We start from the raw sequence: 25,351 nt of genomic DNA, 5'->3' as shown, positions 1-25,351 counted from the left end.
CATCTATCCATCTATCTGTCTACCTATCATCTTTCATTCCTTGACACTACAATAGATACCTGAATGATTGTTTTTAGCAAGGACTCCAGACGCCTCCACCGCGAGGGTGTGCAGGACGTGCTGAGCTGAAGACTGTCAGTGGTTCTCATTAGCTGCACAACTAAATCACCTGAAGAGTTTTTTTTAATCCTGAAGCCTTTGGCAGTTTCTTAAAAAGTTAAACATAGAGTTACCATATGACCCGTCATTTCCACCCCTAGGTATATACCCAAGAGAACTGAAAATAGATGTTCAACCAAAATCTTGTACATAAATGTTCATAGCAGCACTATTCACAGTAGCCAGAAGGTGGAAACAATTCAAATGACCACTGACAGATGAAGGATAAACACAGTGTGGTCTATCCATGCAACGGAATAGTACTCAGCCTTCAAAAGAAATCAAGCACTGACACAGGCTGCAACATGGATGAACCTCAAACATACTACGCTCAGTGAACAAAGCCAGACACAAAAGATTACATATTGAAGGATCCCACTTATATGAAACGTCCAGAACAGGCAAATCCATAGAGAGAGGAAGCAGTTTAGCTGTTCCGGGGGCTGAGGGAGCCACAGCTAATAACAGGGGGTTTCCTTTCAGGGTGATGAAATGTTCTGGAATCAGCAGTCATCATTGCACAAATTTGTGAATGTACCAAATGCAACCAAACTGTACACTTTAAGACAGTTAAAATGCGCAGTTGGTGGTTACACAGAGAAAGATCTGGCAGGAACACAGCCCAGCAGAGACTCCCATGGGGAGGGGTGGGAGGTGACAATAAAACGAGACTTTGGCCTTATTTGTAATGTTTAGTGCTTTGCAAGGGGGGTCATCCTTGCAGTTCTTGTGTTATCAAAAAGTAATTCTAAACATAGGGCGCCAAGTGTTGAGGCCACATGGAGGGGGTGTTGTGGGTGCCGCCCATTCCCAGCTGCCCAGGCCAGGCCCGTAGCTGCTCCCCTCCCTGCCAGCCACCATTGGTCCAGGCTGGCACACAGCCCACTGCCACCAGGAAGCTCCCTCCCCCAGCCGTCTCATCAGGAGCCTATCTGCAGGGCGGGTGGGGACAGGGGCCCCGGACATCACAGAAGGCAGCCCAGCCCCTGCAGAGCCCCCCACACAGGGCCATATTAATAGGTGACCCATTTATCTAGGGGCCGGGGCTGCAGTGCTGGCCTGGCCTGGCCGCTGCCCACACCCCCATGTATCAGTCCAGTGACACAAACAGCAGGCGGGACGGCCGGCTTCCAAAGGTGCTTTGCAGATGCCTTTGAAGCCTTATCTCCCAGCCCTGCCAGCACCCCGATAAAAGCCCAGGAGCTGCCTCGCCCCGCTGGCATTCTGCTCCAGCTGTCCGGGAAGCAGGCTGGGGGCCCGGTGGGCTGGGCTCTGGGAGCTGCCCCGATGCTCTGCAGCCCCCGGCAGGGGCCGCCCCGCCCACTCTGGCCTCCGTCTCCAACTGAGGAACAGGGGCCGTGGAGCAGCCCTGAGCTCTGAAACCTGGCCCTGGTTTGCTGGGTGCTGACGTGAGGGTCTGTGGTGTCGTTCAGCGTGTTTACTGTGAGCCTGAGGGGCGGGGCTGTCTGTTTAGTACGTTGCATCTCCAGCACCTGCTCCGAGAGACTTCGACAAACGTGGAGCGAATGAATGAATGCATGATGCCAAAATATAATCTCATTCAGTCCTCACGTCTTTGTCTTTGGGTTACAGATGAGTAAACTAAGGCACGAGACCACCTGCTGTGTGCCTGATTCTGACAGCCAAGTCTCCTAAACAGGAGGGCCCACCACCGCACCCCAGCCTCTCTCCTGGGGAACCCGCTGCACCCCAGACCCTCGCCTGGGGAACCAACCACACCCCAGACCCTCCCCTGGGGTGGGGTCTGAAAGCACATAGACAGGGGATTGTTTCCCCATAATTACCTCGTGGCCTCTGCCTCTGGCTGGAGCCGGCCAGCTAACAAGGAGAATCTGGGGCCTCAGACATGAAGGGCCAGGCAAGAGGGCCGCGGAGGCTGGAGGCACAAAGGGGAGCTGCACTTGACCTTCTCTTTCCTCTCGCCTTCCGCCCACAGCTCCCAGAGCCAGGGAATCTTTGCCTGGTGTTCCTTGAAGCTGATGGCTGGGCCAGTGGTGCCACCTGTCCCCAGACCCGGCCACAGGCACAGCCTGCACCGTGGCCCACCTGCCCAGGCCTCCAGCTCCTGGCCAGCTCCGGCTCTCATGCTGGCCCCTCCAACCAGCACACCAGGAAGTGCACCCCCAGACATCACGGGAATGCCCAGCTCAGCTGTGCCATTCCACAGGGCGTTTTCTGCGTCTTTGGGTGGCTGGGACATTCGTGTCAGCTGAGGGAATCCAGGCTTCTAGGGCAGGACCTTGGTGATGGCCAGTCAGATGGCTGGGGAAACTGAGGCCCGAACCAGAGTCTCTCAGTGGATCAGAAGCAGCTGAGCTCAGGATCCAGGGCTCCCGACACCCAGTCCAATGGAGTGGGGGAGATGTGGGCTTGGAAGGGGCCATGTCACCCTCCCTGACTGCCCAGTTCCTGTTCTGACCTCATGGGCCACCCCGCCCCTGCACACACTCTCCAGCCTTGTGGCTTCACCCCCTCTGCCCCACGATGGAGTCCGACTTCATCAGTTGTGACAGATGCACCTGCCTGGTGGGGGTGTTGATAACGGGGAGGTTGTGCCTATGGAGGGCAGAGGGTAATGGGAAATCTCTGTGCCTCCCTCTAAAATTTGCTGTGAACCTAAAACTGCTCTAACAAAGCTACCAAGTTAAAAAACAACTCTATTGCGGTATAGTTTGCATAAAACAAAGCTTATGTTTTTCACGTGTACAGTTGATGAGCTTTGCCAAGTTAGAACTCCCCTGTAACAACCACCACAACCAAGATATAGAACTTGCTGTTGCGGGGCAGGCCCTGTGGCTTAAGTGGTTAAGTTCACGCGCTCTGCTGCAGGAGGCCCAGTGTTTCATTGGTTCGAATCCTGGGCACGGACATGGCACTGCTCATCAAACCACGCTGAGGCAGCGTCCCACATGCCACAACTAGAAGGACCCACAACGAAGAATATACAACTATGTACCGGGGGGCTTTGGGGAGAAAAAGGAAAAAAATAAAATCTTAAAAAAAGAGAACTTGCTGTTGCCCCAGAAAGTTTCTTCTGCCCATCTGTCCACCCCTATCCCAGACCCAGGCAACCTCTGACCTGCCTCTGGCTGTCGTGGGCCAGACAGTCCTTCCCATGTCCTGTCTGTGGAGTCGGCCAGTGTCCCCCGCTGAGCGGTGCCCTCACCCCACAGGTGAGGAGATCTCCTCCTGACCACCAAGGTGGGTGGCCCCCCATTGTTGATCCACTCACCCACCCAGGCACGGGCCAGGCGAGTGTGAAGGCAGCGCTGTGAGCATCGCGGGGTTGCTGGGCTGTGGGGCAGAGACATTTACCCTTAAGAAGCTTACAGGTTTTGTTCAATTTCTAACAGGATCCAGTCAGAGACCCTGACTGTCAGCTGACCAACACTGTGGGCACCTCCTGGGGCAGACGCTGGCCCAGCTGCTGTCACAAAGCCCACTTTACAGATGAGGCCCTGGCACAGAGAGGTTGGGTGACTGGCCCAAGGTGGCCCAGCTCTCAAGGGGCAGAGTCAGGATTCCAACCTGGCTGAGGTGGGGGGAGGGGGAGCAGGACACAGGTAGGCCAGTCCTGGCCGGTTTGAGGGTCAGCACTGCTGGGGGGAGGGTCTGACGCTGCCCCTGCTTCTGCCCTCCCATGGGACACCTGTTGACACACACATGCAAAGCCACAACAGTGCATACACGTATCTCTGACTCCCATCATGCCCACGGTACACCCAGCCACACACAACAAAAACACGCCCAATCATGGGCACACATGCAGGTGAACACACACAAGCTGAGAGGCAATCCACGGACCTGCATTCAAAGTCACACACACACACACGGTCCCCACACATCACACTGTGCCTGCCCTCGCTGCGTCCACTCCCTCACACGGTACACATGCAAACACACACCCGACAGCACACAGACTCCTCACCAAGGGCCCAGAGAGGAGGGGCCGGCAGCGGGCCTCGCGCAGGAGGCAACCACAAAGCTCTAGGGCCTGGCCGGACCTGGGGTGGCCTTGGCTGACCGCTACCCCCTCCCGAGAGCCCAGGGCCAGTCCAGCAGGGAGCAGGAAGTGCCTCCTGGGACCTCACCACCAGGGCTGCTGGCCTGGAGCCCAGGTCCTCTCCTCTGAGTCCTGAGCATTCCCTCAGGTTCCCCTGGGCGCCCTTGGGGGAGAGCCTCGTGGACTCCCCGGAGGCCCAGCGCTCCTCTGCAGAACTGAGGAAGGAGATGTGGGGAGGGGGCGTGGGGTGGGATGCTTAGGGGGTCGGGGTGAGGGGGCGTGGGGCGGTCAGGGCAGGGCAGCACAGGGTGGGGCGCGTGTGGAGGGGTCTGTGGGGCAGCTGCAGCCCTCAGAGGCCAGCTCTTTTCTGCATGAGTGCAGCCACTGTGGCCGTGCAGAGGACAGACACGGAAACCACAGCACCTGGCTCCTCCCGCACCCTCAGCAGCACCCCTAGGTCCAGCCCCCTGGGCACCCCCAGCCTCCTCTGAGACAGGGAGATGTCCGCCCACCTGGGCTGCCCCCCACCCCGCTCTACTCCAGGAGGGGCGGAGGGGGGAGTCCTGGGCAGGGTGTCTCCCAGACCCCACCTCCAACCTCAATTCTGGATTTCCGTCTACTGAGCTCTGATAGAGACAGGCCCGCACTCATGATGCCCAGTTTACAGACAGGGACCCCGAGGCCAGAAAGGTCAGCCCGTGGTGAGCCTGGACATGAGGCAGGAGGGGATGCTCTGGGCCAGGGGCCCCTGCTGCCACCTCTGCCCCAAGGTGACAAGACCAGCAGGTCTGCTCGCTCTTGCCCACGCCCTTCATGTCCCCACACCCCCGCAGCCCTCTGCCAGGTCCTTCATGTCCGAGGCCCTGGCTTCTCCTTGTTCACTGCCCAGCTCCAGCCAGAGGCACAGGCCACGAGGTAATTACGGGGGAAACAATCCCCTGTCTATGTGGGTTCAGACCCAACCCGTTTTGCCACTTTCTGTGCAATGGCAGAACCCGCTGGGCAGCTTTGGGCAGTCTCTGCCTCCTTTCTGCTCCTGGCTGGGAGAATCGAAAACCTGTCAAGCAGGTTTGGCTAAAATTGTGTCTTGTTGCCTCTGCAAGTTCACACACTGCTGGCTTCTATCTCTCTTGGGCGAGCAGGAGCGTCTGGCTCAGCACGGAGGTCGTGGAGGTCGACGCGGGTGAGGGGCCATGTGAGTACCCGGGGACCGGGCTGGGAGCCTCAGCTGTCCTCTGGAGGCTGGGGTCACTGTGGGGGTGCTTGCCATGGCAGCCAGAGGCCCAGCCCCTGCTTGCTGGGCAGGAGGAGGGGGCCGGTGGGGCCGGCGTGAGGAGTGCAGCCACCTGCTCTGGGGCTCCTGATCCGGGGCCGAGCGGGGGAGGGGGCTCAGTGGGCATTCTGGGCAGAGGGGCTGGGCGCAGAGGCAAGGCTGGGCCTGGCACCACTGCACCAGGAAGTCTGCGTCGTCTGGTGAGGATCTGGGGGCGCCAGGAATGGGCTGGTGGCCAGGCACTCCATCCTGGACCTGCCTCGATCCTCACAGGGTAGAGGGGGGCAGCCGGGGGGTGAGGAGCAGTGCACAGCGCCGCCGCCCACAGCTGGGTGCTGGGTGCTGTGGGACACTCCACTGCCCCTGGCTCAGTGTCCCCTGGGAGGCAGTGACAAACAGCTCCTGGAGGACACAGGACCTGCTCGGCCTCCCCCAGACAGGCCTCAGGGAGGCAGCCAGCAGCCAGGGAAGGTACAGCGGGCTGCAGTGGCCGCCCCGTCCTCAAGGAGTCGTGTTGCAGGGTCCACTGTTACCTGAGCCGCAATGCGACACCTCAGCCCGCCCAGCGAGCAAGCGAGCAAGCGCCTGCCTGTTCCTCTGTGCATGTGTCCACGTGGGATACACAACTATGTGTGCACATGTGAATGCGTGCACATGCATGTGCAGGTCTCCCTGAGCTGGTGCGGTGCCGTGTGCACAGCAGGGGAGCTGGCTGAGGGTGGCGTGCGTCTGGTGTTTGTGTGTTGGAGTGTGCACTAACGTGTGTTAGGATGTTGTTGGGGTACTGCTGCGTCCATATGTGAGTGTGGGCATCACACATGTGTGCACGTGTATTATAGGTCTATGTGGCTGGCGGATGTTAGCAACCTCCCTGGCAGTGACACCTCTCTAGATGCAACCGGCCACCATGAACTGGCCCAGGAGGTCCCTAGTTTCTGCCCTGGCTGTGCCCCTCGTGAGCTGGTGATCGTGGACAGATGACATCACTCTGAGCCCCAGGTTCCTCATCCATCAAGTAGGGGTCACTGTGGCCGTTCCATGGCGAGCGTGAGGCCCAGTGAGTCACTGCATGTGAGGCTCCCCTTGGGTGCCTGGCACGTGGGGCCTCACAGGCTGGCCCCTGACCACCTGTCGATAGGTCACTGGAGTACCCACCACATCCGAGGAGTCCCGACAGCCCAAGGAGGCACAGAGCCCCCTGCCTCCAGGAGCCGGGGTCAGGGCACACCGCCCACATCTACATTATGGACAGGGACACCAAGGCTCTGCCCAGCACCACAGAGGCCGCACAGAGGGGTTAGGGACACTGGGGCCCCTTCTCTGCTCCGAGCCTCAATGCCTGCATCTGTGGATGGGACAGTCAGCACCTCCTCGGAGGGCCGCGCGGGCTCCAGTCACATGTGCGCGCCAAGCCTGGGCACTCAGTAGGTGTTCCGTAAACACTCGTGCTGAGAACATTTTATGGGCTCTGATGGTGCACCTGGACCTGTGCAGGCCGGGCAGGAGGCAGGAGGCGGCGGGTCCCTTGGGGAACGGCAGGGTGAGGTGCAGGCAACCTGTCCTTGTGCAGCTTCCTCAGAGAAGCTTTGGGATCGGGGTGGTGCCCCTGCAGTTGATGCTATGCCCCTGCAAGTGCACAGGGCCTGGCGCGGTGCTTGGAGCAGAGCGGTCACATGGGAAGTAGCAGCCGCTGCTATTGTTACTGCCGTGTCGTCATTAGTGTTTAGTGGGTAGGTGGATAGACAGACAGACTGATGGCAGAGAAGGAGCAAAGTCAGGGTCAAGCTCAGAATTCCCGCGCCCGAGGGGCCTGCTGGAGCAGGGGTGGCCTCAACAAGGGAACGTGGTCAGGGGTGAGGAGCCCTACGCCCACTGCCACATGCTTAGGCACCAGAGGAGCCCAGGAGCAGAGCAAGAAGCCACACCACTGCAGTCTGCTGCTCAGCCAGATGGTGCCCAGCCCAGGCCGGAGACCACAGCTGGGGCCTGGGTGACCTCCCTGTGCATAGGGGCTGGATGGCATCTGCCCTGGGCACAGCCACCAAGACTCAGTGGACTCGAAGTGTCCACACAGTGAACAACTGTACAAAGATGCTAATATGTGCCATCACTGTTGGGAGCCGAGACCACTGCCCTAAACTTGGGTTGGGGGTTGGAGGTTCTTATCCTCCTGCAAAGGGTCTTTGTGACAAGGGGACCTGAATTTGTCCAAGAGAGGAAAGGCTCCTGTAAGCAGCACTGCTAGCCCCCTGGGGGTCTCTTGTGAGGGAGGCACTAGGAGGCGGACTGCAGGCAATGGATCTCCATCTGCAGCTAACTGAGCACTCAAGCGGCCAGGTTCTGGGCTGAGGGTGCAGCACCCAGACAGACGTCACCTGGGCATGCATTACCCAGAGATGCATTTGTGTTACCCGGACATGCGTCATCTGAATAGGCATCATGCAGACAGGCATCACCCGGACAGGTGTCACTCGGACAGATGTCACCCGGACAGGCATCATGAGGACAGGCATCACCTGGACATGTGTCACCCAAACATGCATCACCTCGACAGGCATCACCTGGACATGTGTCACCCGGACAGGCATCACCCAGTCAGGCGTCGCTTGTTACTTGGTAGCAGCCTCACAACAACCTGACATGGGGGGTGGGTAGTATTACCCCACAGATGAGGAAACTGAGGCTCAGAGAGGTGAAGCAACTTGCCCAAGGTTGCACAGAAGGTAAAGGGAAGACAGGACGAACACCGGGGCTGTGGGCTCGGACACCCATGCCTTCAGCCCTCTGCCCAGGCTGACTCCCTGCCCAGTGTGAGTGGCAGGCAGACGGTCATCGGCAGGGCTGACCCACCTGCCCTTCCCTCCCACCTGCTCCTTCCAGGGGCTCAGCTCCAGCAGAGACCTTCAGGCCTGGGCCTCCAGAGTGGGTGGGGTGGGGAGCCCCTGGGCCTGCCTGGGGCCCTAAGGAGCCAAGGGTCTCTGCTCCCGCCCCTCCCTCACAGGCACCTCAGGCCACCCTCTCCTGTGCACAGGCCCCCCCCAAGGTCCCGCAGCAGCCGCCCAGCCCCTGACCCCACAGACTTGCTCCTCCATCCCAGCCCCACTGCAGCCCCCACCTCAGCCCTGGCAGCTGTGCCCGGAAGCACCCAGGCCTGAGGACAGCCCATCCCACCTTCAGAATTCCCTGAACCCTCAGCCCCCCAGCTGCCCTCGGCACTCCTGGCAAAAGCAGACCTGGCCTCCTGGGGAGGGCAGGCCCTCTGACCCCCCGGCAGGAGGCCGTAAACCCTTTACGTCCCGGGTTCATCCCGCTTCATTCCACTCATAGCCACCAACTTCTTCCCAAAAGCCCCAGAGCTTTCAGACTTCACCCTGGGTGGGGACCTGCTTGCCTCCACCTCCCCCGCCTCCCCCAGACCCTCCCTACACTCCAGGAGGCTGGAGGCTGGGACAGGGTCTGCCCCAGGAGGCAGACTCTGTCTGCTTTGTCTTGTCCAAAAGCATTTCTGTCACCTGCTCACCCTGGGACGTCACACCATCCCCACAGCACTGTCACCCATGGGCTGGGTGGCCCCGGGCCTCCGCAGGAAACAGGGGGCTCCCTGCAGGACGCAGCCCTCCCAGTTCTGCTTCCAGTCACCCGCACGGTCCTGCCCCAGGGCCTGGATCCGTGCTGTCCCTCCTGCCCAGCAGGAGAGGGTGTCTCCTGCTGTCATCCAGGGACCCTGAGAAGAATAACCAGTCAGGGCCTGTGGGGCAGTTTGGGGCACAGAGAGGACCCTGGGGGCGGGGGTGGGGGTGGGAAGCACAGGGCCCAGCGGAGGGAGCCCCTGGCCCCTGCTAACCACAGTGACGTCATCCAGAACGGTGTCTGCCTCTCGCCGGGACCCAGAGCACTCACAGGCCTCTCCTGGGCCCACGGGCAGCCCAGCCTCCGTTGGGTGGCTCCTTTATGGGCGTCAGCCCAGCCCAAGGCCCACGGCAGGTGCTGTGGGGAGAGGAGCTACCTGTCAGGCGAGTCTGGGTGGAATTTCAGGTGCTGTGGCTCCGCCCCTCCCCAGCCCTCCTTACTGGACCGGCCAGTGGCCTGAGCCCCCAGAGGCCCCAGCTCACCCTCTCACCTCCCAGGGCCCCTGCTGCAAGATAAGGATCGGCAAAGCCAGCATAGCAGGGCCACTGGTGAGCTCATCCCTGGTCCACGCAGGGCGAGGACGCAGCATCTGCTGCTCCTGAGCGAGTTCAAAGACCAACTCCCACTTCCCACTGGGTGGCCAGGGCAGAGGACACCATCTCTCTGGGCCTCAGTTTCCCCATCTGGAGAGTGGGCTCCTTGCAGTGTGGTGCGGGCTGTCGTGAAAGTGACTGGAATTCGGCGTCTTGTCTCCAAACTGCAAGGACATCCCTCATCGGGTGAGCTTCTGCTTCCGGCTGTGAGGTGGGGGATCCTCCCAAGCCCCCTTCGTTCCCAGAGCCCTCTCACCTGACACAGAGCCAAAGCAGTCACCCCCACACCCCCGGCCAGCACTGGGGGTGTCCCGGAGCCCAAGCAGGTCTGCGAAACAAGTTTGAAGAGCCCCACCTTCTCATGGGTCCACCCTCCACCACACCCCAGCTGGCCCTGCCCACCGGCTCCCAGGGCCACCGCGGGACACAGGACCACGCTCTCCTCCAGCCAGGCCCAGTCCCACATCCAGAAGTCTCAGCTTCTCCGGTGCTCTGATGCTTGACCCCAGGTGCAAGGAGCCGGCTGAGAGCCAAGCTCCACTGTTAGTCTCCCTTTGGACAGCTCCAGCGATGTGCTTGCTCTGGCCCCTGGCTTCTCTTGGGTCACAGGGCCTGCTCCCCTCAGTCAGAGATGCCCCTCCCAGAGCCCACCACCCCACCTTCCGAGAGCTCAGAGCAGTTGCGCCTCTTCTGCGCTCACCGTGCTCGAAGCCTGCAACAGCCTGGCTCCCGCTGTGCGGCATCACACTGCAATGGCAGGAGCAGTCATTCCTCCTGCCTTGGAACACTTGGCAGCCAGCATTTGGGGGCTTCCAGGTTGATCGTTGCTGTGAACATTCCCGAGTGTGTCCTCAGGGCAACCTTTGAAATGCAAATGACACTGTCTCCCCTTCGTGAGTCCGTGCTGAGGATAAGGCAGGAGCCTCGTGTGATGGGGCCGAGGGCGGGTTTTGAGCAGAGGTATCAAGGGCCCAGAGAAATGCCTCCTGGTGGGGCAGGGTGGTGGCAGGGAGCCTGATGCAGTAGCCCAGGTGATGCACCAGCGGTCCAGTGGTGGCTTGGGCCCAGGGGCATGGTGGAGGAGGAAAGGTGAGATTCTGGCCGTATGAAAAAGCAAAGCTAAGTTGCTGCTGACGGGTCAGAGTGCGATGCCAGAGAAAAGTCGCGAGTGCCAGGAGCCCGGCTGTCTGTTTTTGGAGTCCAGCAGGCCCCGGGATCCTCGGGCTGAGGACCAGGAGAGGCCACTGCCCCCTGGCTCGGAGGTGAGACCCTGAGGGAAAGAGGATGGCTCTGGCCCCAAGTGGATGGGGACGGAACCAGTCTCTTCTGTATGAGATTCAGGGTGCAGAGCTGATGCTCAGAGCATGGGTCCCCTCATATGTACGACAGGGCTGGCAGCACCCTGGGCTGGTGATGGATGGGCTGGGCTCAGCCTCAGTAAATGCAAGCCAGAGTCAAAATGAACACACATGATTTCTCAGACCTGAGGTGGGCCAGGGACAAGGAGCTGGGGCTTCAGTACCCCCAGCACACACACATACACACAGCACACATGCACACACAGCACACACACTGTACATGCAGTGCACACAGAGCATACAGGCACACACAGTACACACACATACACACAGCACACATGCACACACAGCGCACACTGCACATGCAGTGCACACAGAGCACACATGCACACACAGCACACACACACTGCACATTCAGTGCACACACACAGAGCTGCACCACACACACAGCACACACACTTACACATAGCACACACACACTGCACATGCAGTGCACACATAGCACACACACACTGCACACATGCACATGAAGCACACACAGCACACCTGCACCACACACACAGCACACACACACTGCACATGCAGTGCACACATAGCACACTGCACACATGCACATGAAGCACACACAGCACACATGCACCACATGTACGCACAGTGCTCACACACATGCACCCAGCACGCTTATGCACGCACACATGCACACTGCCCAGCCCGAGAGAGGGCACAGCCTGACAGAGTGAATGGGAGCCCCGTGCAGAGGTCTGAGCTGTGGAGGCCAGAGCTTGGTCCAGCAGCTGGGCAGCCTCTGCTCACAGTGCCCCTCCCCTCACAGAAGGAGCTGGAAGAGACTTCCCCAGAAGGGCTCTGTGTGTTGCAACCGGCTAATGGGTTCACAGAGCGTGTAATGTGCACCCAGAGCCACTGCAGGCCAGGCCTGGCCAAGCCTCCCGACCTGCTGCCCAGCCTCCCAGGCCTGGGGCCAATCTGTGACCACAGAGGGAGGGGAAGGAAGAGGAGTGGAGGAAGGAGAGAGGGAGGAGGGGGAATGAGGGATAGGGGAAAGGGGAGGAGGCAGCCACAGCCCCATGAGCTTGCTGCTCCCAGCCCGGGACCTCTCCAGGCTGGTGGGGGCTCAGAGAGGCCTGGAAGGGTGTGAGGACGAGAGTGCCTGGGCCCCAGGCCCTGTCCCTTTAATTCTGACCTGTGTGAAGGGACCAGGGCTGCATCAGGGCGGGACCTCTGTAAGGAGGGTCCTGGAGAGAGGAGCACCGTGATGGCGATGATGGCGGGAGACTAGGTGATGACCTGGCTCTGCGAGGTGCGGGTCCCACCCTCAGCTCCGCCAGTGGGTGGGCACCATCCACCCCGAACTCTGCATCCTGCCTCTCCAGCAAGGATGGTAACAGAAGTTCCCACAAGGCGGATGGGCGGTGGGCACTGGTGGCCTCGCTGCCTGTTCATGGCTGCCACAGGGGTCTGACGCAAGGATTGAGGGGCTCTTGCCTGGCAGAGGCTGGCACCTGGCACCACGGTGAGGAAGCTGCTGCTGGGCGGAGCCCCAGCCTCATACCTGGCTCCAAGCTGGACCCTGCAGGACCCCACAGGATGCTCACAGGTGCCCAGACACGGGTGCCTTGGCCGCCACCCAAAGGAAGCAAGAGCAGCTCAGAGAGGCTAGCACTCACAGGGCACACGGCAGGCAAGGTCTATCCAGCACCCAGCTTGGGCTCTCAGCCCCACATTGTTCATTTTAGAAAACATTCTGTGGGAGGCACAGAAAAGGGCCCAGACCATGAGGGGCGACTGGGTGAGTTTCCACCGAGGCAGTGCGCGTGGTCGCCAGCTCCTGGATGGGAGAGACCCTCTGGCCTCCGGCCCCCACCATGTACCCATTCATGTACCCGGTCCTTCCCATGGGTGAATGTGCCATGGCTTACTGACCTGCCGCCATGGGTGGCCTGAGTGTCTCCAGTCTGGGGCCTCGTGAACACGCATGCCTTGTGCCGTCATGACACCAGCACCAAGCAAGAGCCGGCGCCTTTGGGGACCTGCTCTGCTGGGAGAACTGGATTAGGGAATTGAGATTGAGAGAAAATGCCCCATCCCTGCTGTCCCCCACCAAGTTCCCCTCCGGCGTGGACGTGACCCAGTGGGGGTGGCATGGGGTGGCCCAGAGGACGGGACTCTGCCCCACCATGGCGGTGGTTCTGCTCCCACACCCACGGGGACAGGCGCTCACCTCCTCTCTGGGCAGTGGCCCCTGACTGGACCCTGCAGCCTCCAGGCCCTTCCTGAGCCAGCGTGACCCTCTCCCGCCTTCCTCCTCCACAGGCTAGAAGCAGAGGGCTGGTAGAGGCCGAGGGGCTGTCCCACACCCTGAGCAGAGAGGAGCCTGGGCCGGGGCCCTGGGGAGCCATGGAGAGCTTCGTGGAGTCTCTAAACAGGCTGAGGGACATCCATGAGAACGAGGTCCTGGGTGAGTGCGGGGTCTGCACAGTCTCCATCGACGGCGGGTCTAAGGGCCTGGCCAGGCACTCCCGCAGGCTGCCTCCAATCCTGCCAAACCTGGGGACCGCCCCTTCCAGGCCCAGCAGGGGAGTCTCAACCCAGAGCCCAAAGCTGAAAGTGCCCAGGTGCCTGGCTGCAGACCAGCACCCCAGGCGTGGCCCCAGAGAGGGGTCCTCCCAAAGGGAGGCCCACGGCAGAGCAGATATACAAAGCTGGACCAGACCGCAGAAAGCCGAGGGGCTCTGGTCCAGACGGGCCCTTGCCCACGGGGGCCTCGGCATCCCCAGAAGGGAGGTCGCCCGCCTCCAGGAATGGGAACTTGTGGCTTGGGGAGCCTGTATGGAGCATTCCAGGGCACTGAGCTGAAATCCCCTTGCTTCCCCCAGGACACCCAGGCCAAGGTCGCCCCAGCCTGCACACCTGTCCCATTCCCACACTGGCGACAGGGCTGTCCCGTGCTCCTCTGCACTTCTGTGACCTTTCCCGTGTGTGTAATGAGCACTCACACACACCCTGAGGGCCCAGAGGGCCTGGGTCACCTCCCCAGCAACCCAGAGGTGGGGGCTCTTGGGATAGCAGGCCAAGATGGACCACGGTGAGGTAGCAAGGAGGGGGTCTGCTGGGCTCTCCCCCCAAGAGCCTGTTCTATTTCAACACTAGTTGCATCCCCCCCAAAAAACGCCCCTCCTGGTACTTGGCCAGGTGGCTGGTCATTGCCAGTATCAGGGTCCCTACCAACCTCCAGACAGACCCTAGAGCCAGAGACCCCAGGGGAGGGAGACACTGGGCCCGGACCAGGGGTCCCAGGCAGCCACGAGACTGGCAGAAGATGACAGCGAGCACAGACCGGGAACCCACCATGTGGGGCGGCCTCAGGGGAGTCAGTGAGGGGACCTGGGCAGGCGTGGGGGTCTGGAGAGGTCCCTGTTTGACACCCAGGGACAGGAGGTGCCCTGGGCTCTGCTGAAGGAGGGGGCAGTGTCTGGGCCTGACCCTCCCCTCGCTTCCTCGCTCCTCCAGGCCTGCAGAACAAGCTTCTGGAACTGAACTCAGAGAGGTGCCGGTGAGTCAGGCCGGGCTCTAACCCAGCAGGAAACAGATGAAAAGGACTGCGGCTCCCTAGTCACTCACTTCAGGCCCCCGCAGCCCAGGGCACTGCCACTGTCCGTGATGCAGAAGGGGAAACTGAGGCTCAGCGTGGGCAGGGCATTGGGGGCAGTTACTGGTCCACAGTCATGCCTCGAGTAGCTGCTGGAGCTGGAACTGGAAGCTCCAGGCCCACCTGAGGGCACAGGGAGCCTCACGGGGGCTGGGCAACCCATGTCCACTCCAGGACCCTCCGGGACCTGTGATCACAGACAGGAACCTCATCTGAGCCCTCAAGACCCAAGGGGTGGGCTCCCTGCGTCCCCATGTCACACACGGGGCTTCAGTTCTGTAGCGCTACAAGTGGCACCTGGACAGGACAGAAGTCCCCAAGGTGGCCACAAGCACCTGCACTTGGGCGCGCCGGGTTCAGCACTGCCCTCGGGAGGCCCCACTTTATAAGGCGGTCCCGCAGCAGGGCGCACCCAGAAGACCCAGCCCAGGACAATGCCAGGGCAGTGGGAGAGGCCACTGGGGCGCGGGCAACATGGGGCTCCCCAGGCAGAGCAGGACGCCCCCTCGACTGTTTTCCCCCACAGGGACGCCCAGAGGGTGGAGGAGCTCTGTGCCAAGAACCACCAGCTCAGGGAGCAGCAGAAGGCACTGAAGGAGAACGTGCGGGTGCTGGAGAACAGGTGAGCAGGGAGAGGGCCACCAAACAGCCCCGCTCGTGATGGGGGCAGGGGAACGGGTGAGCAGGGAGAGGGCCACCAAACAGCCCCGCTCGTGATGGGGGCAGGGGAACAGGTGAGCAGGGAGAGGGCCACCAAACAGCCCCGCTCGTGATGGGGGCAGGGGAACAGGTGAGCAGGGAGAGGGCCACCAAACAGCCCCGCTCGTGATGGGGGCAGGGGAACAGGTGAGCAGGAAGAGGGCCACCAAACAGCCCCGCTCGTGATGGGGGCAGGGGAACAGGTGAGCCAGGAGAGGGCCCCCTAACAGCCCCGCTCGTGATGGGGCGGCAGGGGGAAGCAAAGATGAGAAGGATTCCATGAAGAATGAGTTTGGGAAGCTCTGGGGTAACTAACCCAGGGAGGTTTCTTCACTGCAGGACCTCTCAGAGCCTTAAGTAAACTGCATTTTCAAGGTTCCTTCCCGAACCCAAGAAAACATGGAATGCTTAGCCGGCAGGGCAGGGGATGTGGCAGGGCTCCCACGGAACACAGATTGGGAAAGGCAGGGGACATCCTAGGAGCGAGGCGATGAGGGTCCCAGCCCCCTGTGGGCCTCCACCCGCCTCCTCAGAGTGGCCTCTTGCCCCCTGCCCTGCAGGCTGCGGGCCGGCCTGTGCGACCGCTGCATGGTCACCCAGGAGCTGGCTAGGAAGAAGCAGCAGGAGTTTGAGAACTCACTTCTCCAGAACCTGCAGCATGTCTTCATCCTCAGTGAGCCCTCCCTGGGCCCCCGGCGCCTCAGTGTCCCCTCCTGTGGAGGACCAGTGACCCCCAGAGCCTGCTCAGGCTGACATGGGGTTGCAGGGAAAGGGGAGAAGGCAATCCCGGCCTAGGCCATCTGGGGGGCAACCCCACACCCCAATTTACAGACAAATGGTACAAGGCCCCCAGCTGACCCATGCATGTCCCTACTCCCAGTCACCTGGGTGGAGGTGTCCCTGCCCTCTCAGGGCCTCAGCTCCCTCCTCTCTGTGATGAGGAGGGGTCCCGCAGAGTCCTGAGGTCCTACTGGTCCTACTAAGGAGGAGGACAAGCCCCCTTCCCTTGGGGGATGCCCAGGGACAAGCTTGGGGGGTCCCATCACTTTTCACAGCCTCAAGGCTGGCGCTGTTCACTCAATAACATCTAGTCGTCTGCTCACGCGGAGCTTCACGGGGCACCTACTGTGTGCCAGGCTGGCGCCAGTGCCCATGTCACCGCTGGGGAGGACAGGGAGGGGGCTTCCCTGGGGCTGTGTCTCCCCTCCCTGGCCCTTCGCTCATCAGTGCCTTTTGCAGCCAACGAGCTGAGCCGGCTGCAGGAGGAGAATGAGGCCTTGAAGGAGGAGGTGAAGCGGCTCCAGGGCCCTGGGTGAGTGGGGAAGGCACCAGGGGGCGGAACACCCGCGATCCCCAATACCCTGCCCTCAGCAGGCGCCCAGCACAGTCTGCAGGACACCAGGGCACACAGCGCAAGAGGGAGGGGCGAGGAACACCGTGCCGGACCCAGGCCCAGCACTGGGGTAGGGGTCCCACAGGCCGTCACCACAGAACAGAATTCCAACCTCCCATGGTCTGTAAGCACAGCCACCCTGTACACGGACAGGAGCCCCAGGGGACACCCTAGAAATGGAGCGGGTCCCCAGCACGCACTGCGGCTCCAACCTTGAGGCTCTGCTGGAGACACCTCTGTGAGAGGAGCCAGCGGGGATCTGCTCCACCCTGCACTGTGAGGTGGAGCAACTGCAGGCAGCGTCAGGAGAGCTGTCCTTCCAGGTCACCCGGACGTCTCCAGAGAGGTGGCTTGGCCCCCAGAAGGGCGCCCGGGCCTCTCTGATCATCTCTGGGGGCACTACCCTCCCTCACCCTCCCTGCCTTTGCCTCCTTTCCGGAGACAGGCCCAAATCCCAGGGCACGGAAGGCGCCTCGGATCCCCCCTCACCCCTGCGGCTCCCCTCCCTGGGCACCCAGAAGGCCGTCACTGAGAAGCCACCAGGAGGCCACAAGGAGGCCGAGGACGACCACCTAGGTCTGGGTCCATGGGGAAAAGGTGCCACAGGGGACGGGAGAAGCCAGGAGGCCCGGGCACCACAGGACGGTGGGGTCTGTGGCCGTGGGGCGGAGCTGCCCACCCCTCGGAGCGCCTCCCAACCTGTCCTGCCCACTGCTTCTCCTCCCACAGAAAAGTCTCTGGGGTACGGGACGTCTCCAGTGGCCAAAATCTCCCCGGGGGCCAACCTGCCTGAGCCACGGGCCCCAGACATGGTGAGGGCGAGGGACCCAAACCCACTCCTCTCTACCAGGCAGCTCTGGGCAGGAAGCTGGCAGCTGCCAGCCCTGCTGTGTGCCAGGCACTGCCTGCCAGCCCCACATGGCATGTGCCTGTCCTCTATGCCAGGCAGGGACCACTGAGCTCCATTCAACATGGGTGGAGGCGAGGCTCAGAGTGGGTGGGTGACCTGCCCAAGGTTGCACAGAGAGCCAGGGCAGAGGGCAGCAGCTGGCCTCACCCAGGCTGACCCATCCACTCTGTGCAGAGCCCCCAGCGCATCTCCAACCAGCTGCATGGGACCATTGCCGTGGTGCGGCCGGGGTCCCGGGCCTGCTCTGCTGACCAGGGCTCTGCCAACGAGACACCCCCACTGCCACCTGCCAGATGTAGCCCACCCAGCCCACCTTGCCCACCTTACGAGAACAGCCTCCCCCTGGACAGGTGAGGCCCCGCCCACTGCCACCACCAGGAGGGACCTCAGCTGAGCACCCAGTCTCCAACTCTGTCCCACCTTTCGGGAAGGATTCGTGGCCCAGGGAGCCCCTCTGATTCTCCCACCAGCAGCCCCTGACCTTCCTTGGCTTCACTCTCCCGGACACCCTGCCCAGAGCAAAGTTCCCAGGTGGACATCTCCTGAATGGCCAGGACTGGGTGGAGGGACATGGGGGAAGGAGATGGGCCCCACACCAAGCCTCTCATGGTGGTGTAAGACCACTTTGGGTGTCTGAGAGGAGCGTGGGTGGGGTTGAGGTGGACACACAGTTGGGCCAGGTGGCTCAAGGTGATGGGGCAGGTAGCTGATGCCCAGAAGGGGGAGAGGCCTCACTGTGCAGGACCCTTCTCGGTGCTCCAGGTCACCTCTGATCAGGTCCACGACTACCCACACGGCTTGGCCTCCAGAGCTGGGGTCCCAGAGCCCACCCCTCTCCTCTACCCACCCTGTGACCCAGGGCTGCTCCCCTCAACTCTCTGGGCCCCGCTCCCCACAAGTGAAATGGGGCTAACAGGAAACGGGCCATGGCCACTGGGCTTCTCCTCCCCTCACAGCCTCCTGCGGGCTTCCCAGCCCTCCACCATGACCTATGAGTCCCTGAAGCGCTGCCTCCAGGCTGACCGCCTCTGCCTCCTGAACCACCACCTGTCCCTGCACCTTCGGAGGCCCCACAGCAGCCCCCAGGCCTCTGCCACAGCCCCCGGTGGACCCTGGCCCCAAGGCCTGAAGGCCGGGGAGGCAGAGGCCTGGGAGGAGCCGGCCAGCCTCCTGGGCCTGCCGGGCACCCTGGTGGATGTCAGGGACCCGCGGCTAGAGGGGGCACTGCATCTGCTCCTGGCCCAGCAGTTGCGGGCACGGGGGCGGGTGGGTGGTGCCAGGCTGAGGGGCCTGCGCACCCCAGGCAGGACACCACCTTCCCCATCAGCGGGCTCTGACTCCGAGGTCCCCCAGGGCCCTGAGGGCAAGGCAGCTGGGGCAGCCCTGCTCAGAGGGCAGCACACACAGCCCACAGCCCCGGGCAGTCCTAGGAGGAAGGACGCCATAGCCCCACAGGACTATGTCCCAGACAAGCCCCTGGACCTCTCAGAGAGGGGCCGGGGCAGGGATGCCTCCAAACCCACTGGCCAGCTGGGGTCGCTCAGCCCAACTGCCCACACGCCCAGCCCCACGCTGCCCCAGGGAGCGGAGCCACCTGTCCAGTCTGGGCCCCAGGGACTCAGCAATGGCACTAAGGAACCCAGAGCACCAGACCCAGGAGAGCACCCCACACCCTTGGTAAGGGCCCGACCCTCTTCTTGGCCTCCATGAGCCCCCACCCCAGGCCAGCATCCAGCCAGGTCCCAGGCTGCCCTCTTCCCTCTGCTCCACCAAGCCAGTTCCCAGTGACAAAGCCTGGCTGCCTGATTCACACTAGAGAGGAGTTGGCTGACCCTCCAGCTGCGGCCCCAGCCAGAGTCCCACAGACTTTGCCCCAGGCTGGGTTGGGGGGCAGGGCAGTCACCTCAAATGAACTCCAGCCACTTGCTTGCTGCCCCCAGGACCCCCCACATCCTCTCCCAGGGCCCCAGCCCAGCCTGCCCTCTTCAGGCCGGATGGGAGATGAGGCCAGAGGGAGGCTAAAACTGCCCTCCTGCCTGCAGACGCCTGATGCTGATGGCCACCCAGATAAAGGTGAGTGCCCCAGGTCACGAGAACCCAGGAAGTGGTGCCGTAGTGGGGAGGGAGGTGCAGTGGTCAACGTCAGCTGGGGGGGGACCTGTCCCAGGGTCCAGCTCAGCCCATGGGCCTCACTGGTCATACCCTGCAGACCCAGAACGGACTTGAGGGCCCAGGGTGGGCACGTTGCTGACCATAGGCAGTGAAGGGAACAGCATCCTAGCAATTAGGGCTTCAGGGCGGGTAGTGAGCTCCCCGTCACACAGCAACCAAGCCAGGAGACACCCTGCTGGTGGGGTCATTGTACCAGGCACTGGAGACACTGGACCCGGGTTCGACCCTAGGGTGGGTTACTCGGTCCCTCTGTACCTCAGTTTCCTCGTCTTCAGAGTTGTTGCCACTTGTCCTAGTGTGGCAGGCTAGAGAGGCCTGTGCTTCCGCTAGACTCCTGGGCCCCCAGCCTGACCTGCCTTGTACCCTGCGTCCCGCAGGGCTCAGCCAGGCTGAAGCACAGCGGCCAGAGGCAGACGACCAGGATAAGCCAGACACCTCAGACAGAGAGGTGGGTCCCCGGCCACATGTTCGGGTGGGGCCGTCTAGAGGGCTACCCAGGCTTGGAGGGAGGGTCCTGGCACTGACCATGTCCCTGCTCCCCGAGGTGGGCCTGAGCTCCGAGGGGGGGGCCACGCCGAGCATGCCAGAGGAAGGCCCCATGTGCTTCTGCTCCAAGGAACGCAGGCAGGGCCTGCAGCAGAAGAGGAAGCAGGCCCTGGACTCAGACCCAGCAGACCTGTGGGGCGAAGGTACAGCAGCTGGGGGCGGGGGGCACAGCACCAACACCCCACCCCACCTTTCTAGCCACTTGGAAGCGAGAAACCAGCCCCTGAACCTCTCCCAGAGCAGGCCCCCTAAGCGGAGGGCCCCAGGGTCGGGCCTGTGTGGATCCTGAGTCCACTCCCTCCTCACTGCATAGCCAGGCTGGTGCCTTCAACCTGAGCCTCAGTTTCCCCCGGAAAGGAGGGGGCGATACCAGAGCTAGTACGAGAGTCCAGTGGGACAAAGTCATGACCACGGTCTTCGTCCTCACGGAGGAGAAGGGCATCCTGGCCACAAGCAGCCCCAGGCCTGGCCGTCCTGAGCCCCACTCCTCTCCCGGGCCCACCCGGGCAGCGACTCCTGGACCCTCTCATCCACCTTCAATGAGGAGCAGCGGTAGAGGGTGCAGCCCTCTGTGTGTGTGTTGGGGGGGGGGGGGTTGTTCCCCAGGGGAATTGGGAGCTGCTCAGTGTTTGCCAAGGGTGGAGCTGTGGCTCCTCCCAACAGGGCCAGCAGAGCAGTGGACCCCAGACTGAGGGTGTCAGGATGACCTCCCACTTCCTGCTCTGGCCACACAGGCAGCTCCGCGGGGCCTCCAGATGCCCGCGAGAGCTTTCGAACGCCTGAGCTAATAATGGCTGCTGCCCTGGTGTTTGTCCAAGCAGGCTCACGATGCGGTGGGCTGGGCTGTGAGCACCACAATGTGCCATTGTTGCTGGGAAGGTGACAGCGGCCCCTGTTTGCTCTGGGGAGTGGTGGAGGCCTGCATACCTGTCTGATTGCCAGGCACTTCCTGCTGGGCACATTCAGAACCTGTCCTGGTGGGCACAGTCCGTAGGGGTGCATGGGTGTCTGCTCCCACCCTCCACCCTGAGCAGGGCCCACCCCCCGAGCCTCCCACCAGGCCAGGACAGGGGCTCCGCAGCAGGCACCCACACCCAGCAACACCCACACTGGTGATCAGTGAGCATGAGGCCCTTGCTCAGCTTGTGGCCAGCACCGCTATGTGCCAGAGAGGGTGCCCTCGGCTCAGCGCCAGGGACAGCACCCTTGTGTCTTGTGCCCCCCGGAGAAGTGCCAGGTGGCATCCAGTCGTTACTGCCTTTGGGCCTCCTGCCCCTGCCCAATGATGCATCGTCTCTGTTTCAGAGACGGGGAACTGAGATGCAGAGAGGTGAGGTAACTTGCCCAAGGTCACAGAGCTGGTACATGGGGTCAGGACTCCAAGCTGACCTGTCTGACCCAGAACCAGAGCTCGTTCTGCATCAGAGACAGACCTGGGGCCCAGTATCTTGGCAGGTCCCAGGGACCGGATGCCCCTCCCTTGTGGCCCCAGCCCAAGGCTAGTCTCCTGGGGGCACCCAGCCAGTGTCTCAGGGATTCTGAGAGCATTTCACCAGAAGTTCAGTTTATCCAGAATGTCCCAGGCCCTCTGCAAGCCAGTGAAGGAGACACTAGGGCCAGGCCACCTCCAGGGTCACACCCTGGGGGGTGGGTCCACCCTTCCACCAAGTTCCCACGGCTCACCCTCCGTCAGGCCACCACTGCTCTGCTGTCTGCTTCTGTCAGGAACAAGTGGATTCTGCCAGTGTGGGCTCTGAGTGACAACTGCCCATGCCCAGAGACTGTCCACGAGGCCCTGGGGAGTAGGGGAACCCAGTGTCACTGCAAGGGAGGATACAGAAGGCCACTGCTGTGCCTCCCAGCCTAACCTCTGTCTGCTTCCCACAGCCTCCAAGAAGCTGTCCCGAGGGAGAAGGAACCCAGGGGAGCCCCTGATGGCGGCCGAGGAGCCCAGGGGCCTGAGGGACCCAGAGGACAGCAGCCCCTCACCCAGCAACAGCAGCTGGGAGGAGACCTAGCAGGCTGTGCCCGGGGTACCACAGCCTGCCCAAATGCACTCCCCACCTGACTGCCCATGGCCAGGACAGCCCACACCACCAGCTCAGCAGCAGCCTAGCACAGGCGAGGGGACTAGGTCCTGGCCCATGTGCAGAGGGGCTGGGAAGGCCGAGAGGGGGTCTTTGTCTTGTCTTTCAAACCCCTCCATCTTAATCCACCTCAGAAATAACCCTGCCGTCCTACCCTCACCCCAACATCTGCTCCCTTGGGGAGAGTGGGGGTCCGGGAGGCATGGGAGGCAGAAATCGCTCAGGCTCCAGCCCAGCCCTCACCTCCGCTGTGCACAGGCAGCCCCTCCCAGGCTGTGCCCCCTAACTCCTACTGCCCCAGTTTCCTCTGGCATCGCAGACTCCCCGGGCCCTGCACGCCTGGCCCCCCCTTTCCTAATGGGGCATGGAGCTCCGAGAGGCAGTCTCGGGCGCCCCCTCGTGGAATCCCACACACAGGCACTGGGTGGCAAGTGCAGGGGAGGCTGGAGGGCAGTGGTGCAGTGGAGAGGGTCCCCAGGGTGCTCAGGAGACAAAGCTGTAAAGAAGGATGGCGTATGCAGTTGGCAGGGTCGGGGGTCAGCCGGGCCTCCACCTGCCTGGGCAGGTAACTCGAGAGGCTCTTGAATGCGTCCAGAGACGGGGAGGTCACTCCGTTGCAGGAGGACAGGATCAAAACCAGCCCCATTTGCAGAGTTACAGGGACCAGGGTGCCCCCGAGGAGGGACTTGGGGGGGCAACAGAACAGAAAATGAGCACCAGCACATGGGACCACACACAGAGCCCCCTCCTCACTGACACTCCTGAGTCCTCAGCCGCACGTCTGCCACTGACCAGTTAGCCATCTGCATGACCACATGGCAGCTCACCCAGAATCTACCCTCAGCACTTGGGGATATTCTGACACTTTAGGAGGGCATGTCTCAAGTGCCTCCGTGGGAGGAATGTAAACAGGTTCCTGGACCCCACCCCAGACCCACTTGAGCCTGGGAATCTGTATTTTAAGAAGCTCCCAGGGGCAATTCCCCTGGACATGAAGTTTGAGAACTGCCCCTTGCAGGGCAAAGGTAGGACATGGGGCAATGACTGGGCTGGGTGAGGCCTGGAGCAAACTGGGAGTGCAGGCCTGACTAAGGAGAGCAATGCTCCCCCGCTTGCTCACTGCAGCCTGTCTGCCTGCTGGCTCGAGGGGCCAGAGGGACTAAATTCCCAAGAGATAAGTGTAGGGGTGTGTGTGCATGTAAAACTTCCCAGCTGTTAACAGTTGCTTTGATTTTTCTGAAATCAAATAAAACAGAACCTGTGTACTGCATTCACATTGACTTGCAGGCTGAGGGTGGCTCATGGGCACCCTGGGTGGAGGAGAATCCACACAGGGCAGAGCCCAGGAGAGAGTGCAACAGGACCTGGAAGGAGACCGCGTTCCTCCCAGAGTCCCTTCAGCACCCTCAAAGCTGAACAGAGTGCCAGGTGGCAAAAGAGAATCATCTACAGGGCCAGCTCCATCACGGCACAGCAGACAAGCACGGATTTGGAGCTGAGGGGCAATTAAAGGGGTAACATCCCTCCATCACTCCATCCTCCCATTGCTCCCTTTTTATTTTCCCCATCTGACATCAGCTTAACTGTTAGCTCCCAGTTTGTCAGTCTCCCCTCACCTGTCGGGGGTCCTTCTAACAGTCACAGCTGGCCAGGACGGAGGGCCCATCGTGCCCCATGCCATGCTCAGCACTTGTAGTCCTGGTCAGACTCCTCCCTTACAGGAAACTCACGAAGCACACGGTTAGCACCCCCACTGTACAGGCAGAGAACCTGAAGCTCAGGGAGGGTAAGTAACTCACCCGAGGTCACCCAGCTGGCAGGTGGCAGAGGAGCCTGAATCTGGAGCCCACACTCTTAGCTACTCCAGTCCCAGCACCCCCACCCACCCCACCCCCAGCATCAGCGGGCACCAGGACTCCCTGAGAGGGGCCTTCAATGCGTAGTTTTCCTTCCATTTCTCAGAAATGCCACTCCCCAGGAACACCTGACGGTGCACACTCAGTCCCCATCACACACTTGGTCAAACCCCACATTCTACCCAACAGAAAACTGCCCACTTTCCCTCCCAGGTGAGGGAGAGGTTGTGAAGGCCACTTTGGAAGGGCAGAGGGAAAAGGAAAGAGGACAGACTGGGCATTGGACAGCCTACCCGTGGTGGCAAACAAAGGTTGGTAGGAGGAAACACGGCCAAGGTGGGAGATGGGTAAGGGGCCTGCACGGGGAACGGGCCATGCATGAGGGCCTAACGGACATCACAATGATGACTGTCTTCATGCCACCTGAGACCAGAAACTCTCACCCATTTCCTTGATGCACGTCGATGCCCACCTCCTCAGCTCAAAGAGGAGCTCTGCCTGCCGGCCAGGGCTGTGTCCACTTCCACCAACCCCAGCCCAGCACCTGGCACAGAAGAAACGCTGGAAAAATGTGCCATGCGTGATACACTCAGGTGCATTTACTGAGCCCTATGGGCTAACCAAACGGCAAGCACCTGGAGCCCCTTAACCTGACAATACCCTGAGGTCAAAACCACTGTCACCACCTTAAGGACAAATAAACCCAGGCAGAAAGTTGGACAGAGCAGGTGAGTGGCACAGAGGTGGCTGCAGGACCCTGCCTCCCAAGACACAGGCGGGCTCCTGGGCGCTCCAGAAGGCAGCACCTGAGCATGACACTGGCTGTGAAGTCACCCGGGTGCAGAAGAGAAAATGAGGCCCACACACCACCAGGCTCAAGGTCACTTTGCTGCTGAGGGAAGTGCAAGACTCTGCCTGGGGCTGAAGGCCCGGACCGCCCCCAACAGCAGACAGGTGCCTGCTCCCCTCAGACCCTCCGTCCCTCCTTCAGTCAATGAGGGAGACCAGGTGGCACCGCTGGCCATGCCGGGGAGCCGTGGGGCT

General features: G+C 61.6%; 1 protein-coding gene across 8 annotated transcripts; it reads left to right on the top strand.

Annotated features, from left to right (window-relative positions):
* Positions 1-5,240: 5,240 nt before the first annotated feature.
* Positions 5,241-23,721, top strand: RBBP8NL (RBBP8 N-terminal like). 8 transcript variants are annotated; one of them, XR_011430909.1, is made up of 15 exons: positions 5,241-5,378; positions 13,309-13,453; positions 14,506-14,548; positions 15,171-15,266; positions 15,904-16,016; positions 16,583-16,655; positions 17,182-17,312; positions 17,466-17,548; positions 17,821-17,996; positions 18,603-19,323; positions 19,587-19,719; positions 20,196-20,266; positions 20,363-20,507; positions 22,252-22,434; positions 22,499-23,721. XR_011430909.1 is itself a non-coding variant. In XM_014735320.3 (14 exons), the coding sequence occupies exons 2-14, from the start codon at positions 13,393-13,395 to the stop codon at positions 22,380-22,382; spliced, it is 1,977 nt and encodes a 658-aa protein (XP_014590806.1). In that variant the 5' UTR covers positions 5,241-5,378; positions 13,309-13,392; the 3' UTR covers positions 22,383-23,721. The 8 variants fall into 8 exon arrangements, 4 of the variants coding, with proteins under 4 accessions (XP_014590806.1, XP_014590807.1, XP_014590805.1 ...); XR_011430910.1 differs by adding an exon at positions 20,682-20,923 and having other exon boundaries at positions 22,252-23,721; XR_011430911.1 differs by lacking the exon at positions 20,363-20,507.
* Positions 23,722-25,351: the final 1,630 nt, after the last annotated feature.

The sequence above is a fragment of the Equus caballus genome, chromosome 22 (genome assembly GCF_041296265.1).
Source record: "Equus caballus isolate H_3958 breed thoroughbred chromosome 22, TB-T2T, whole genome shotgun sequence".
NCBI classification, from domain to species: domain Eukaryota; kingdom Metazoa; phylum Chordata; class Mammalia; order Perissodactyla; family Equidae; genus Equus; species Equus caballus.
The sequence above is the reverse complement of the archived record's forward strand: the minus strand, read 5'-3'. Positions and strand labels throughout refer to the sequence as shown.

Excerpts from the sequence above, each read along its gene's own strand:
- RBBP8NL (XM_014735319.3), top strand. The coding sequence starts at position 13,393 with ATGGAGAGCTTCGTGGAGTCTCTAAACAGGCTGAGGGACATCCATGAG. Across the intron at positions 13,454-14,505 it reads CCATGAGAACGAGGTCCTGG|GCCTGCAGAACAAGCTTCTG; the intron begins GTGAGTGCGGGG and ends TCGCTCCTCCAG. Across the intron at positions 17,549-17,820 it reads AGCCACGGGCCCCAGACATG|AGCCCCCAGCGCATCTCCAA; the intron begins GTGAGGGCGAGG and ends CACTCTGTGCAG.